The 15,052-nt window shown below is 39.2% G+C and overlaps 1 protein-coding gene across 10 annotated transcripts in view; it reads right to left on the reverse strand.

The window, feature by feature from the left end:
* Positions 1 to 14,630, reverse strand: part of ZMYM4 (zinc finger MYM-type containing 4) — a 122,571-nt gene extending 107,941 nt beyond the window's left edge. For 2 of the 10 annotated variants that reach the window (XM_047724764.1, XM_047724763.1), the window contains exon 1: positions 14,224 to 14,630. In XM_047724764.1, the coding sequence (XP_047580720.1) occupies positions 14,224 to 14,271 (48 nt within the window). In that variant the 5' untranslated portion in view covers positions 14,272 to 14,630. Of the gene's footprint in view, positions 1 to 14,045; positions 14,125 to 14,223 lie in introns of those variants that run through there. The other 8 variants (XM_047724757.1, XM_047724758.1, XM_047724756.1 and 5 more) reach the window with 5 other exon arrangements.
* Between the last annotated feature and the right edge of the window lie 422 nt (positions 14,631 to 15,052).

Below are 15,052 nucleotides of genomic sequence, written 5' to 3' on the forward strand. Positions count from 1 at the left end.
TTAGACTTCCCATCCTCTAGAAATAGGAGAAATAAATTTCTATGGTTTAAGCCACCCAATCTATACTATTTTGTTATAGCACACAAAGTGATTAATACAAAAGCCAAATGATTTTTGACAAGGGTGCCAACATCATTCCATGGGAAAAGAACAAACTTCAACATATAGTGCTAGAAAAACTGGATATCCACATACAAAAGAACAGAACTGAACACATACATTATACTATAAACAAAAGTTAACTTTAAATGGATTAAATACCTACATTAAAGAGCTAAACTACAAAACTCTTAGACTTCTTCATATGGGAAAAACTACAGGATCTTATATTTAGCAAATGTTTTTTTTTTTTTAAAGATTTTATTTATTTATTTGACAGAGAGAGATCACAAGTAGACGGAGAGGCAGGCAGAGAGAGAGAGAGAGGGAAGCAGGCTCCCTGCTGAGCAGAGAGCCCGATGCGGGACTCGATCCCAGGACCCTGAGATCATGACCTGAGCGGCTTAACCCACTGAGCCACCCAGGCGCCCTGGCAAATGTTTCTTAAACTGAAAGCAAAAGCACAAGCTACAAAAGGAAAACAGACAAATTAGATTTCATCAAAACTGAAAACATTTGTGGCTCAAGGTACACTATCAAAAATGAAAAACCACCTGAATGGGAGAAAATATTTGCAAATCACATATCTGATCAGAGTTTAATATCCAGAATATATAAAGAACTCCTATAACTCAGTAACAAAAAGACAAACAACCCAATTAAAAAAGGGCAAAGGATTTAAATACACATTTCTCCAAGGAAGATATACAAATGGCCAATAAGCACAAGAACAGATACTCACCATTAATAATGATTTAAAAATTACAAATCAAAACTGCAATGAGATACTGCTTCACACCCACTAGGACAGCTATTATCAGGGAAAAAAAAAAAAAAAGAACAAGCGTTGAAGATGATATGGAGAAATCAGAACCCTTGTGCATTGCTAGTACACCTCTGTGGAAAACAATCTGGGGATTCCTCAAAAAGATAAACATAAAAATCCCATTTATCCCAGCAAATCCATTTCTAGGTATATATCCAAAAGAAGTGAAAACATGGACTCAAACAGATTATTGTACAGCACTGTTTATAGCAACATTTTTCATAATAGCCAAAAGATAAAAACAACCTGTGCCCGTCAACAAATAAAAGGATAAATAAAATGTATTACCTACATACAATAAACTATTACTTAGCCATAAAAAAATGAAGTTCTGATATATTATGCTAAGTGAAATAAGTCAGACACCAAAGGTCAAATACTGTCTAATTCCACTTATGTGAAATATCTAGAATAGGCAAATTCATTGAGCTATAAAGTAAATTAAAGCATTACAGGGGTGCCTGGGTGGCTCAGTGGTTAAAGCCTCGCCTTCAGCTCCGGTCGTGATCCCAGGGTTCTGGGATCGAGCCCCGAATCGGGCTCTCTGCTCAGCAGGGAGCCTGCCTCCTCCTCCTCCTCTCTCTCTCTGCCTGCCTCTCTGCCTACTTGTGATCTGTCAAATAAATTAAAAAACAAACAAAAAAAAAGCATAACAGAAGCTAGAGGAAACAGTTATTCCTTAATGTGGACTGACTTTCTGTCCGGGGTGAAAGACAATGTAGGAGCACCTGGATGGTTCAGGTAGTTGAGCATCCAACTCCTGGTTTCAGTTCAGGTCTTGATTTCAGGGTCCTGAGATCGTGCCCTAAATCAGGATGAAGCTCCGCACAGAGTCAGCTTGAGATTCTCTCCCTCTCTCTCTCCTTCCACCACTCCCCACACTCACTCTCTCTAAAATAAATAAAATCTTTTAAAAAACAGAAAGAAAAAGACAGTGGTAATACTTGTACAACACTATTAAAATGTACTTAATTCCATTGAGTTACACACTTTTAATAATTAAAATGGTAAATTCTAGGGGCGCCTGGGTGGCTCAGTGAGTTAAAGCCTCTGCCTTCAGCTCAGGTCATGATCCCAGGGTCCTGAGTGAGATCAAGCCCCAAATTGGGCTCTCTGCTCAAGTAGGGAGCCTGCTTCCTCCTCTCTCTCTGCCTGCCTCTCTGCCTACTTGACTTTCTGTCAAATAAATAAATAAAATCTTTTTTAAAAATAAATAAATAAAAATTAAAAAATAAAAGAATAAAATGGTATATACTATGTCATGTGTATTTAAACACATTTAAAAAATTTAAGGTAACTTTTTTTTTAAAGATTTTATTTATTTATTTGACAGAGAGAGAGAGAGATCACAAGTAGGCAGAGAGGCAGACAGAAGGGGCGGGGGAAGTAGGCTCCTTGCTGAGCAGAGAGGATGATGCGGGGCTCGATCCCCAGACCCTGAGACCATGACCTGAGCTGAAGACAGAGGCTTAACCCACTGAGCCACCCAGACACCCCCTAAGGTAACTTTTAATATAATTTTTTTAAAACATTCAGGTGCTAACCTTAAAGACCTTGTTGTAGGCTGAACTGTGGCCCCCAAAGATACGTCCTCCCAGGTATCCAGAAGGTGATCTTTGCAGATGTAATTAGCGCAAGGATCTTGAAATGAGATGACCCTGGATTAGGGTAGACCCTAATTCTCCTTAGAAAAGACAAAAACACAGAGGCCATGTGAAAGCAGAGGTAAAAATTGGGAGTTAATGCTGCCACAAATCAAGGAACCTAAGGCCACCAGAAGCTGAAAGAGACACAAAGAAGGTTCTTTCCTAGAGCCTTCAGAGAGAGGATAGCCCTGCTGACACCTTGATTTTGGAGTTCCAGCCTCCAGAACTATGAGAGAATAAATTTCTGTTGTTTTCAGCCACCAAGTTTGTGGTGATTTCTTACAGCAAACCTAGTAAACTAATATAGATTTTGGTACTTGGAAATGGTATGTTGTGGTAATAAATACCTAAAAATATGGAAATAGATTTGGAACTGGATGAGTAGATGCTGGATGAATTTTAAGAAGCATGTAAGAGGCAATCTGTCAACTATCAAAAAAAAAAAGGGGGGGGTGTGACTGGGTGGCTCAGTCGGTTAAAGCATCACACTCTTGATCTCAGCTCAGGTCTTGATCTCAGGGTCATGAGTTCAAGCCCCACATTGGGCTCTACACCTGGCGTGGAGCCTACTTAAAAAAATAACAAGAGGGGAGCCTGGGTGGCTCAGTGGGTTAAAGCCTCTGCCATCGGCTCGGGTCATGATCCCAGAGTCCTGGGATCGAGCCCCGCATCAGGCTCTCTGCTCGGCGGGGATCCTGCTTCCCTCCTCTCTCTCTGCCTGCCTCTCTGCCTACTTGTGATTTCTGTCTGTAAAATAAATAAATAAAATCTTAAAAAAAAAAAAAAAAAACAAGAAAGCAACGTGATAGAAAAAAAATCTAGATTGCCTTCAAGAAATGGTTGGCACAAATATAAGTATTAAAGACAATTCTGGTGGGGGCACCTGGGTGGCTCAATGGGTTGAGCCTCTGCCTTCAGCTCGGGTCATGATCCCGGAGTCCTGGGATTGAACCCCATGTCAGGCTCTCTGCTCAGTGGGGAGCATGCTTCCCCCTGTCTCTCTGCCAACCTCTCTGCCTACTTGTGATCTCTGTCAAATAAATAAAATCTTTAAAAAAAAAATTAAAGACAATTCTGGTGAAGTTTCACAAGGAAGTGAGGAACAAGAAGAGAAAGCTTATAACATCTTAACACATATATACCATGAACAAAATGTTGAGAAAAATCTGATTGTTAAAGGTGGTTCTGGTGAGATGTCAGAAGGAAAGGAAAAATATCTCAGAAGGAAATGAAGACTACGTTATTGGGAACTAAAAGGTAATCATTATAAAGTAGCAGAAAACTTGACAGAATTGTGTTCTATACTGGGTAGGAAGCAGAACTTGGAAGCAATGAACTTAGATATTTACTAAGATTTCTAAGCAAAGTGTTGAAAGCACAACCTGGTTTCTTTTTGCTGCTAAGAGTAAAAAGGAAGACCCAAGAGATAAATTGAGAAAATATTAAGCAAAAAGGAAACAACTCTTGATGATTTGGGAGGTTCTCAGCCCATCCAGATGGAAGAGGATGTGAAAATTACGAAATTCACCATTAGAAATGTGCTCTAGAGAAAAGGCCAAGGGTATAGCTAGACAACTATTTGCTGAAGATATCAGATGTATGACTCATGGGTCCAATCAGTCACCTCAATTTAAATCAGGAATAAAGACTGGGTTATCAGGATCCGCGAAGAACCCTCTTGTCTAATTGTATGGACCCCCTTTACATAGAAGACTCGAGGTTTGTGAACACATTTTTTTAAAGACTTTATTTATTTATTTGACAGAGAGAAATACAGCAAGAGAGGGAACACAAGCAGAGGGAGTGGGAGAGGGAGAGGGAGAAGCAGGCTTCCTTCCCCCCAAGCAGGGAACCTGATGCAGGGCTCAATCCCAGGACCCTGGGATCATGACCTGAGCCAAAGGCAGATGCCCAATGACTGAGCCACCTAGGTGCCCTGGTGTGTGAACATATTATACTAACAAAAACACTACCAGCCTATACTTCAAAGAACAGATCAGACAAAAATGAAAAAAAAATCTGGAATTCTATTGGCAGGGAAAAGCTAATAAAGCTACTCATGTGTGAACATGTGCTATCCTTCAAGAAAAAGAAAGGTACACAGGAGTAGAAGTCAGAGAAGTAGGCTCAAAGCAGGGGTCTACAGTGTTTCAATAAACCCAGAGGGCAGAAGATCAAGCCAGAGAGAATTTTTCTCAGGTCCTGAAACCTAAGGAAATTGGTCCAGCTGGGTTTTGAACTTAAATGGGACCAGTGATCCCTTAATTCCATTTCCTTCCTTTTGGAATGGGAATGTCTATTCCATGCCTGACCCAGGATTGTATCAAGAAAGCAGAAAATTGGGGCACCTGAGTGGCTCAGTGGGTTGAAGCCTCTGCCTTCGGCTCAGGTCATGATCCCCGGGGTCCTGGGATTGAGCCCCGAATTGGGCTCTCTGCTCGGCGGGAAGCCTGCTTCCTCCTCTCTCTGCCTACTTGTGATCTCTGTCAAATAAATAAGATCTTAAAAAAAGAAAAGAAAAAGAAAAAGAAAAGAAAGCAAGCAAGCAGAAAATTTGTTTTCTGGTTTCACAGGAATACAGATGAAGAAGAATTTTATCCCAGATGGGTCATACCCAGAATCACACTCCCAGAATCACACTCGTCCTGGGATCGAGCCCCGAGTCAGGCTCTCTGCTCAGCAGGAAGCTTGCTTCCTCCTCTCTCCTGCCTGCCTCTCTGCCTACTTGTGATCTCTGTCTGTCATATAAATAAATAAAATCTTAAAAAAAAAAAAAGAAAGAATTCATGCTATAAGGGGTTGAGACTCTGGGGGATGTTGGGATAGAGATGAATGTATTTTGTATATGGGATGGATGTCAAGTTTGAGGGACAAGAAGGTGGACTGTAGTGGCTTGAATTGTGGCCCCTAAAAGACATATGCATCCAGAAGCTCAGAATGTGAGCAGAATAGGTCTTCACAGATGTAATTAAGGTAAAGATTTTGAGACAAGATCATCCAGGATTAGGCTGGACCCTAAATCCAATGAAGATATCCTTAAAAGAGACAGAAAACACAGAAGGCCATGGGAAGAGGGAGGCAGACTGGAGTTATGCTTAAGCAAATCAAGGACTATAAATCAAACCACCGGAAGCTTCCAGAATCCTTCCAAAAGCTGGATGAAGGAAAAATTCTTCCTTAGAGCCTTCAGAGAGAAGCTGGGCCTACTGACACCTTGATATCAGACATCCAGCATCCAGAACTGAGAGAAAATAAATTTCTGCCTTATTAAGCCACCAAACTGGTAGTAATCTGTTATGGATTACACATGGATAACATATGGATGTTATGTTAGGATTCTAATACAGATAGCCATTAATAAAAAATGAGACGGGTGCCTGGGTGGCTCAGTGGGTTGGGCCTCTGCCTTCGGCTCAGGTCGTGATCCCAGGGTCCTGAGATCGAGCCCCACATGGGGCTCGATGCTCGGTGGAGAGCCTGTTTCCTCCTCTTTCTCTGCCTGCCTCTCTGCCTACTTGTGATCTATGTCTGTCAAATAAGTAAATAAAATCTTTAAAAAAAAAAAAGAGAGAGACAAATTTAAACATAAAAAAGAATACTGACCACAACACACTTAAATATAGCAAACATATTAAAATCTATGTCTTCATAATGATATCACCTCCCAAGCCTCACCTTTAGGTTTTGCTCTGGCATCGATTCATTTTTCTGAAAGTTGATAAATAAAGGAGAAAAAATAAGCATTTACTCTTTGCTTTTCCTTAAAAATATTATAGGGTAACCAAATAACTGATGAAGAAATTCTTTACGGAAGAATTCCAGTGAATAACATATGTTAAAAAAAAAATCACTCCTCCAATGAAATCAAAGACCTAGGAGAATCATCTATGACTATTAATTCATTACGTGAGATGTTAAGAAACTATAATGTTTAGGGGTGCCTGGGTGGCTCAATGGGCTAAAGCCTCTGCCTTCGGGTCAGGTCATGATCTCAGGATCCTTGGATCGAGCCCCGAATCGGGCTCTCTGCTCAGGAGGAAGCCTGCTTCCCTTCCTCTCTCTCTGCCTGCCTTTCTGCCTACTTGTGATCTCTGTCAAATATATAAATAAAATCTTTAAAAAACAAAAAACTATAATGTTTAGATCCCCCAGGCAGAATGTAAATTGACCAATTTTAGTAACACTAAAAGTGTGCCTCCTGGAATAATGCAGCAAGAATTCACCATCTACTAGCATCATCTAATAGGGTGACTATATATCCTCATTTGTCCAGACAGTCCCAGTTTATGGCTATTACCCCACTGTAAACAGCACACCCTTTTATTCTTAAAACTGATTGGAAATAAGTTATATATAACTCTATTCATGAATTTTTCTTCTTTTTTTTGTCACAAATTTTTCTTTCTTAAAGAAACTGAACCTAAATCTCATAAAGCTCTACCAATTCAAGTTCTCAATCTTGACTATAGACTAAATCACTTGGGAAATTTTTAAAAATATTAATGCCTAAAATCCAGCCATGAATTCTAATTTCATGAATCTGAAATGTAACCTGAGAATCAGGATATTTAAAAGCTCTCCAGGTAATTCTCAAGTTTCAGCCAAAGTTGAGAACTGCTCTATATGTAACTACTAATTTGCGGGAAATATGAAGGATAATTGAACATGTTAAAACACCACAAGAATTCAAGCAGCCAAATCCAGAATGTGGGAAATTCTCCCGAACAAATGACCTAGTTTTTTCAATAAAGAGATAGCATGGGAAAAAGCACAGGGTGTATACAGTAGGGAGGGCAATAGCTGAAGTTAAGAGAAATTTAAGAGGCAGATAAACCAAATAAAATGGCAAATCTTATTTGGACAGTGATTTAAACAAACCAACTGTAAAAAAAAAAAATTAGAGAATCAAAGAAATCTGAACAGACTGGATTAAGGAACTCTTAACTTTATTAGGTATGGTATTGGAGTTGTTTAGTTTTAATTCTCACTTATTAAAAATACATGCCCAAGTATGTACAGATTAAATGATGTCATGCCTGAGATTTCTTTAAGATTATTTTGACCAAGTGCTCACTTTCAGAAGCATATATACTAAAATTATTTTGACCAAAAAAAAAAAAAAGTTGGATGAGAGGAATAGCAAAATGTTGAGAACTGTTCAGCTGTCAAAGCTGGGTAAGAGGAATATGCAGTTTCACTGTACCAATCTGTATTTTATATTCTATTAGTATCAAATTATGAAACAGAATAAAAATGGGTTTTTAATTTTTGTTTATAAATGTACAGTATGGGGGCGCCTGGGTGGCTCAGTGGGTTGAGCTGCTGCCTTCGGCTCAGGTCATGATCTCCGGGTCCTGGGATCGAGTCCCACATCGGGCTCTCTGCTCAGCAAGAAGCCTGCTTCCCTCTCTCTCTCTCTCTGCCTGCCTCTCCATCTACTTGTCATCTCTCTCTGTCAAATAAATAAATAAAATCTTTAAAAAAAAAATAAATAAATGTACAGTATGTATTTCTATGTGTATATATCACATTGAAATTTATAAGACAACAGCTTAGGAGATGTAAAGAAAGATGAACACATGATCCTTAACCTCAAAGAGTAGTGGGTAGACCATGTGGGATAGAAAAGGTTTGCTCAGGTATAATCTTTGGTGAAAAGCAGGAAGGTAGCTAACACGAGCTTCCAGGAGGCCAGAAAGATAGGAATGAAATCAAAGTAATATTATGCATATTCCCTAAGCATAAATGGGTGTGGGTGTTATTATCCTAATATTGCTAAATACTAGAGACTGTACCATAACCTGACTTTGAAAAGCCCATGCTCTATAACGTTCAGCTATTTGAAAATGCATTCTTGGCTCTTTAAGGAAGACAGAGTCGTAGCTACAAGAGAGCTTCTGGGCGCCCCGCTTCTGCTCCTCACTCACCACTGCTTGCTCTCTCCAAGGAACAAGTCCATCAGAAAGCTGCACTGCACACAGGGCTTTTAAAGACACCAGGAAGACACCCGTGGAAACAGAGGCGGCAATTCACCAAATTAGAATTACTCTAACCAGCACAATGTAGAATCTTTGGAGAAGGTATCTGCGACTGCGACTTGATCAGAGGGACAAAGAAGAATCTCGAAGTAGAAGGACAACTTTGGATGCCTAACACGACTCTTAAAATCACTACAAGGAAAACTCCTTGTAGTGAAGGTTCTAAGATTTGGGATCATTTTCAGATGAGGATCCACAAGCAACTCACTGACTTGCACCATCCTTTTGAGATTGCTAAAGCAAATTACGTTCATCACTACTAAGCCAGGAGTTGAGGCTGAAGTCACCATTGCACATGCTTACGTCAACCTTTTTAATAAGCTGATTAGTTGTTCAAAAAAATTAAAAAAAGAAAATGCATTTTTTTAGAAGTCAAATGGTCAAATATTAGCAATTTTATATGGTTCAACCTAATACTATGCTATAATGCTTTCCTTTCTCTTTCCTTTGCTAAAATAATTACATAATTAATGCACCGTAAAATAATCAGAATATTTAAAAGAAACATCGGTCTTCTTTAAAGAGTGGTCAGTTTCCTAATACAGAATTCAAAATATTCACTAAATATCCATAAAATTGCAATTTTACATTTATCTCCTTAAATGGTCTTTAGTAAATTAGAAAATCATTCTATTTTCAAAGGAAGCACAAACTTTATCTTTAAAATAAATAATAGCTTTAAAATATTTAGTGTATACTTTCTTAAAAATAAACCTCTGACTTGTGAAGATGTTTTAAGGTTATCTCAAACTAGAATGGATTTCGATGCATCCTGAGAATTTACACCTCAATTTAAGTATGATTCCACTGATTTTAACCACCAAAAATCCCAGATAATTCAGTACCTAGACTATTATTATACATATTACATGCATGTATTTTATGTTACATGTTACATACAACTGACACATTAGCTTTTATGTTATAATGAGTTCTAATCTACACTCTCAAACAGTATAATTTTCAGTAATACCTGATACTGGTTTACCCTATTATATTATGACCTTGAGCAAAAAAAAAATCTCTGAACCTCAGTTTCCTCATTTATAAAATGGGACAGTAATAGTGATCACTGTTTATGGAATTAACGAAGATTAGAGGATATATTACACATAAAATAATTAAAATAATGACAAAAACTTACAATGCTTATAAATATCAAGTATTACCTTTATTTACAGAAACCTCTGCTAGTTATAAGATGGGTACCGTGAAAATAATTCAGAATCATCAACGCTAGAATGGCCTCTTCAAATGCTCTCTATACAAAACCAACGCATTCAAGTAGATGCTTTACACTGTGTACATGTGAGCTGCAAATATTTTTAATATGTACCATTGTGCTTTTTAAGTAACACATTTAGTGAAAAGAGGAAAGATTAAAAGTTCATCAAGGAATTAAGAGGGATCAACCTTTTACAATTATTTTATTATAAAATATTAAAATAACAGAAACCCAGAACAAAACTTCTCCATAATCCTATCACATGATAAAAATCAATGTTTTCATTTGTTCATGTTATTTTTTATTCCTTACCTACATGCATGTTCACTCTTTACATATTTACAATAATAATATGGATAACACTTTATAGCCTATATTTTCATGTAATATCATACCATGACTGTTTTTCCATTTTGCAAAAATTTTTCCCTACTCTTTCCTTCCTTATCCCCACCCCTTGAAGGTAATCAACAGTAACATGTAGCCTGACACGTAGCCTCCACAACTTTCTCCAAGCTCATCCATATACAAGTATAGACACATATGTGGGGAAGGGAAAATGGTCAATTTTTACAAAAATGGAAGCATACTACTTATACATATGCTTATCTTTCTTTTAAGCATACCAAACACATATGCCTCAAATTTAATATACAGACAAGTTTGAGTGGATACAACTTACTAGACCATGTAATAACATATACATTTACCAAAGTCATCATTCTGTATGTAAATTTTGAAAAGATACAGGGATTTCACAAAAAAATATGGCCACCAGCTTTAGTTAGATCTCATGCATGCTTCATAAGTTTATTTTAATAGCCATGAGTAAAATAATTCCACTATTTGCAAGCCTAACTAATGAATTTTAAAACTTACATTAGAAAATAAAAATTCTATAATCTTAAAATTCATAAATATCTCAAAAATATCCTAACTTTAAAGAAAGACTATGTGTATATGAACTTCCTATGAACTTGGTTCTTAACACAGATGATTGATGGATATGGTGCTGACCCACCCACATAATTAGCTTCCCCAAGTTCAAAAACTGAAAGACTGGCATTCCAATATAGTCAGAATACAATCAAATCAACCTTATCTAATGAATACCTATTGTTCTAAATGCCCACAAGCATAAAAGACAGCCAGCAGTCCTACACAGAATTTAAGATTAACCCAAGTCGTAAAATACACTTACCCATCTAACCATAATCCAGAACAATCAGAAGATCCCTAAATCTGAATCCACAGGAGACAATTTTGGAGTATAAAAGATGCTATGTAAGATTTATTGAAGCAACCAAAATTACAAAGCAAGTAACTCGGTACCCAAGCCCTAGAACCTCTACTCTAACAGGTGAACTTTCTTAACCAAATATCAATGTAAATCTTTTTGAGTTCCTATTACATAGAAGTCATAGGTTTTGGAGATGCAAAAAAGCAGGAGAGCCAGAATATATTATCCAAGATGATCATAAATATCACAGCGTAATACATAGCATACAGTTCAACAATTGGCATATGTGCTCAACAACTTTTTGTGACTAATGATTATAAAGGTCAAAGCAGCTAAGCATCACAAATACAACACCATGTCATCATCAATGCAATTTCAGATTAAATAACCTAAACTTATTATCTAAGCCTATGTACTTTTTTAGTTGTATCAAAGCAGTCAAATTACTTAAAAAGATACTGTACATAGTCCCCACTAATCTGTTTAGAATATATACACATATGGAATCCATGAGTTTAGCACATATCAAAGAAATGAGGGGAGAAAAAAAGCATGTGTACCATGTGTACAGTTCAGGATAACCCTACTGAACATTCTAACCAAATATCAAAAACAAAATGGAGGCACACCTGTCTGGTAGAGCATGCGACTCTTGACCAAGGGTTGTAGTTCAAGCCCCACACTAGGTATAGACATTACTTAAAAAAAAATTTAATGAAATAAAATAAAATAACTTAAAAAATGGATTACGGAGCCTAAAAGTTAATGAATGTAGCCTTCCTCCACAATGAAACTGGTAAAATAATGGGAAAAATCTGTAGAAGGGCTATATATATATTACATGATATTAAAAAAATAATGGTTTAGGGCGCCTGGGTGGCTCAGTGGGTTAAGCCGCTGCCTTCGGCTCAGGTCATGATCTCAGGGTCCTGGGATCGAGGCCCGCATCGGGCTCTCTGCTCAGCAGGGAGCCTGCTTCCCTCTCTCTCTCTCTCTCTCTCTCTCTCTGCCTGCCTCTCTGTCTACTTGTGATCTCTCTCTGTCAAATAAATAAATAAAATCTTTAAAAAAAAAATAAATAATGGTTTAGATTACTACCAGTGTGGCACCTTTAAAGTATATTAGAAGAGAAAGAAGTATTTAAAATCTAGATGAGTTTGTTACCAACCTGCTTAGATGTTTTCCAGAACATTCCATTTTATAAGATGAATGAAATAGCATTAATAGCAACTGGATTCAGAGATCTCCTTGAATGAACATTACACAGCTAAAGTAATTCATCCTATATATTTTAATTGGTAGACCACATGCCACGTTCCTTTCCTCATATGAGGATTCAGTTTAAACTGAATCAAACTTAAAGCTTGAAGAGTAATTTAAAATTTCAAAACACGTGCATTCTATACCCAATATTTATATTAAATGAACTATTTAATATACTATCATACAACATATCTTGTTCTAGCTATGACTAATTATTGCATGAGGAAGATTTAAACTTCTATATAACTAAGACTATCAACATTAAATTTTAATTGCTCCTATATAATGAAATGCATTATAAAATAACTGATAATGGATAAAAGGCTACATATATGAATAAATACATTATAAAACCAATAAAATGTTAATAGTTGAATCTAGGCAGTGAGTATACGAATGGTCTCTGTAAATTTTTTCAGTTTTGCTGTGTAACTGAAAATATTTCCAAATAAACTGTTGGAAAAAAACTATTTGACATTTCTCTGGTTATTTATAATTCAAGTTTTGTTTTGTTTTAGGTAGGCATGCTAGGCATGGAGCCCAATGCGGGGCTTGAATTCAAGACCCTGGAATCAACACCTGAGCTGAGATCAAGATCTTATGCTTAACCAACTGAGCCACCCAGGTGCCCCTATAATTTAAGGTTTTAACGGGAGACGCAGAGATTGACATCGGACACAAGCATTGTAGTTGGGACAAACCTGAATTCAACTCCCAGATCAACCTCTTAAAGAGCTATCTGACCGTAAGTATAATTACTTAACCTCTCTACGCCCACATTTCTTCATCTGCAAAATGGGTTTTACATAGCTAATGCAAAGTTAAATTCCTCCTATAAAGCACAGTGCCAGGCACATAGTAAGCACTCAAAATGTTAGCTGTAATTCATTATGAGATTGCTAATTCTATACTAAATCATAAAGGCACTGTCAGTAAAAATTAAGTAGTAATTTTTTACGTGGTTGGCTTAACACTAATTTGATCATTTTGTGACCATTCCCCAAAGGAAGCCTCCTAATAGGAAACTCACTGCTCAACATGCTAAGGTTTGGGAGGGTGGGGAGGAAATATTTTTTTTAAATCTGAAAAATATTTCTTAATCGATAGTACAGTATTGTTCTCCGTCTGAAAAAAAAAATCATTCAGAATTAAATAAGAAAAGTTTCAAGAAAACTTTAAAAGGCATTAAATAACTCTCATGTACAACTGGCTTCACCTCTGCAGGTTGGTTGGGTACATCCTTGTGATGACAAAACTTGTCATAACGTTCTTAATTGTTGGTAAAGAGGCTAGACTAGAACACGACATTTAGAGTTGCCAAAATCTAAATGAGGACATGCCAACGACCCCACTTCTTCACAGGTAAGAGCACCACCTCCACCTTGGTCTTGATAACGGTTATGGGGGGAGGGGAAAGGAGGTAGGAAAATGAATTCGCGATGGTGTTACTGAAGAACCCTCCAGGTAATTCCTCTTGAGACCTGTCCACAACTTATTCCCGCCACTACCACCCCCACCTGACCTCTCCCCAGTTAAACTTCCAGACTCTGATTTACTGAGGATGCACTTAAGAATACGACACCTTCCCTCCCTTCGCCCACGTAAGCCAACCCCAATGCCAGAAAAAATTTTTTTAAAAAAATAAAAATAAAGCAAATAACCACCCCCGCCCCTCCCCCTCCTAACCAGCAGCAAATCTTTGTCCCACCTGCCGAAGGACCACTCTCCAGCGCGCTCCATACCCAAGGTTGCCTCAGTCCTGCCCGCAACCTCTCCCCAACCGGGCCTCAGCGACCCCTCCACGAGCTCGCGCCTGGCCCATTCCCGGCCCCGGGACGCGACTCCCGCCCCGCCCCCCGCCGCCCGCCGCCCGAGTTCTGCCTCACCTCACCTACCCTCTTTCGGGGGCCGGACTCCACCTCTCTCTCCGCCATGTTGGGCCCCGCTCGGAACCGCTGCGGCTCCCGGCGCGGTGGCGGCGGAACCTCTCGGGCCCCCGGCCCCCGCCCACACTGCAGGCACGGCCGCCTCGCGGCAGCCTCCCCGAACCCAGCCGGGCCTGGCGCTGAGAGTGAGGAGGGGGCGGATGCCGCGCGCCGGGTCGGAGATGTAGAGATCCCACGGGTGCGCGCGTGGGCGGTAGGGCCTACCCGGGAAAGGCGGGGGCCGGGACTCGGGGGGTTAATGGCCTCCAAGGGGCCCCGTGAGTAGGATTATTTTCTCTCAGAGAAATTCCTCCGCCTGCGGTTTCTTAAAGGGATCACTAAACCAGCCCCTTGCGCGCGCCCCAGATGCGCAGGCGCACCTTAAGCCCCTCCTTCCTTTCCCACCAAGCCCCCGGTCCTGAGCGTGCGCGGTGAGTGGCCAAGGGTAGGCCAAATCCTGCAAGTCTCTTTGCTGCCAGCAGCTGCTCCCACCACTCAACTATGGCCGCTGCCTTAAAGGGACCATGACGCAGTGATGAGGGAGGAATGAAAGAAATTGATGAAATGACTATCGGGAGAATTGGGTGAAATGTCACTGAGGGGTCCAGATCATCAACTTACACCTGACTGCGGCGATGCCATTGAGCTGAAGTTCTCAGTGGACCTCTGAACATGAAGAATCCCAACCAATGCGGGAACAAGCCAGTCAACTCAAGGAGACCCAACTTTCCTTCCCTTACATAGCCTAATCTGAAGAAGCATGAGCCGTAGAATATTAAGGGCCAACTCT

The sequence above is a fragment of the Lutra lutra genome, chromosome 4 (assembly GCF_902655055.1).
Source record: "Lutra lutra chromosome 4, mLutLut1.2, whole genome shotgun sequence".
Classification (NCBI taxonomy): domain Eukaryota; kingdom Metazoa; phylum Chordata; class Mammalia; order Carnivora; family Mustelidae; genus Lutra; species Lutra lutra.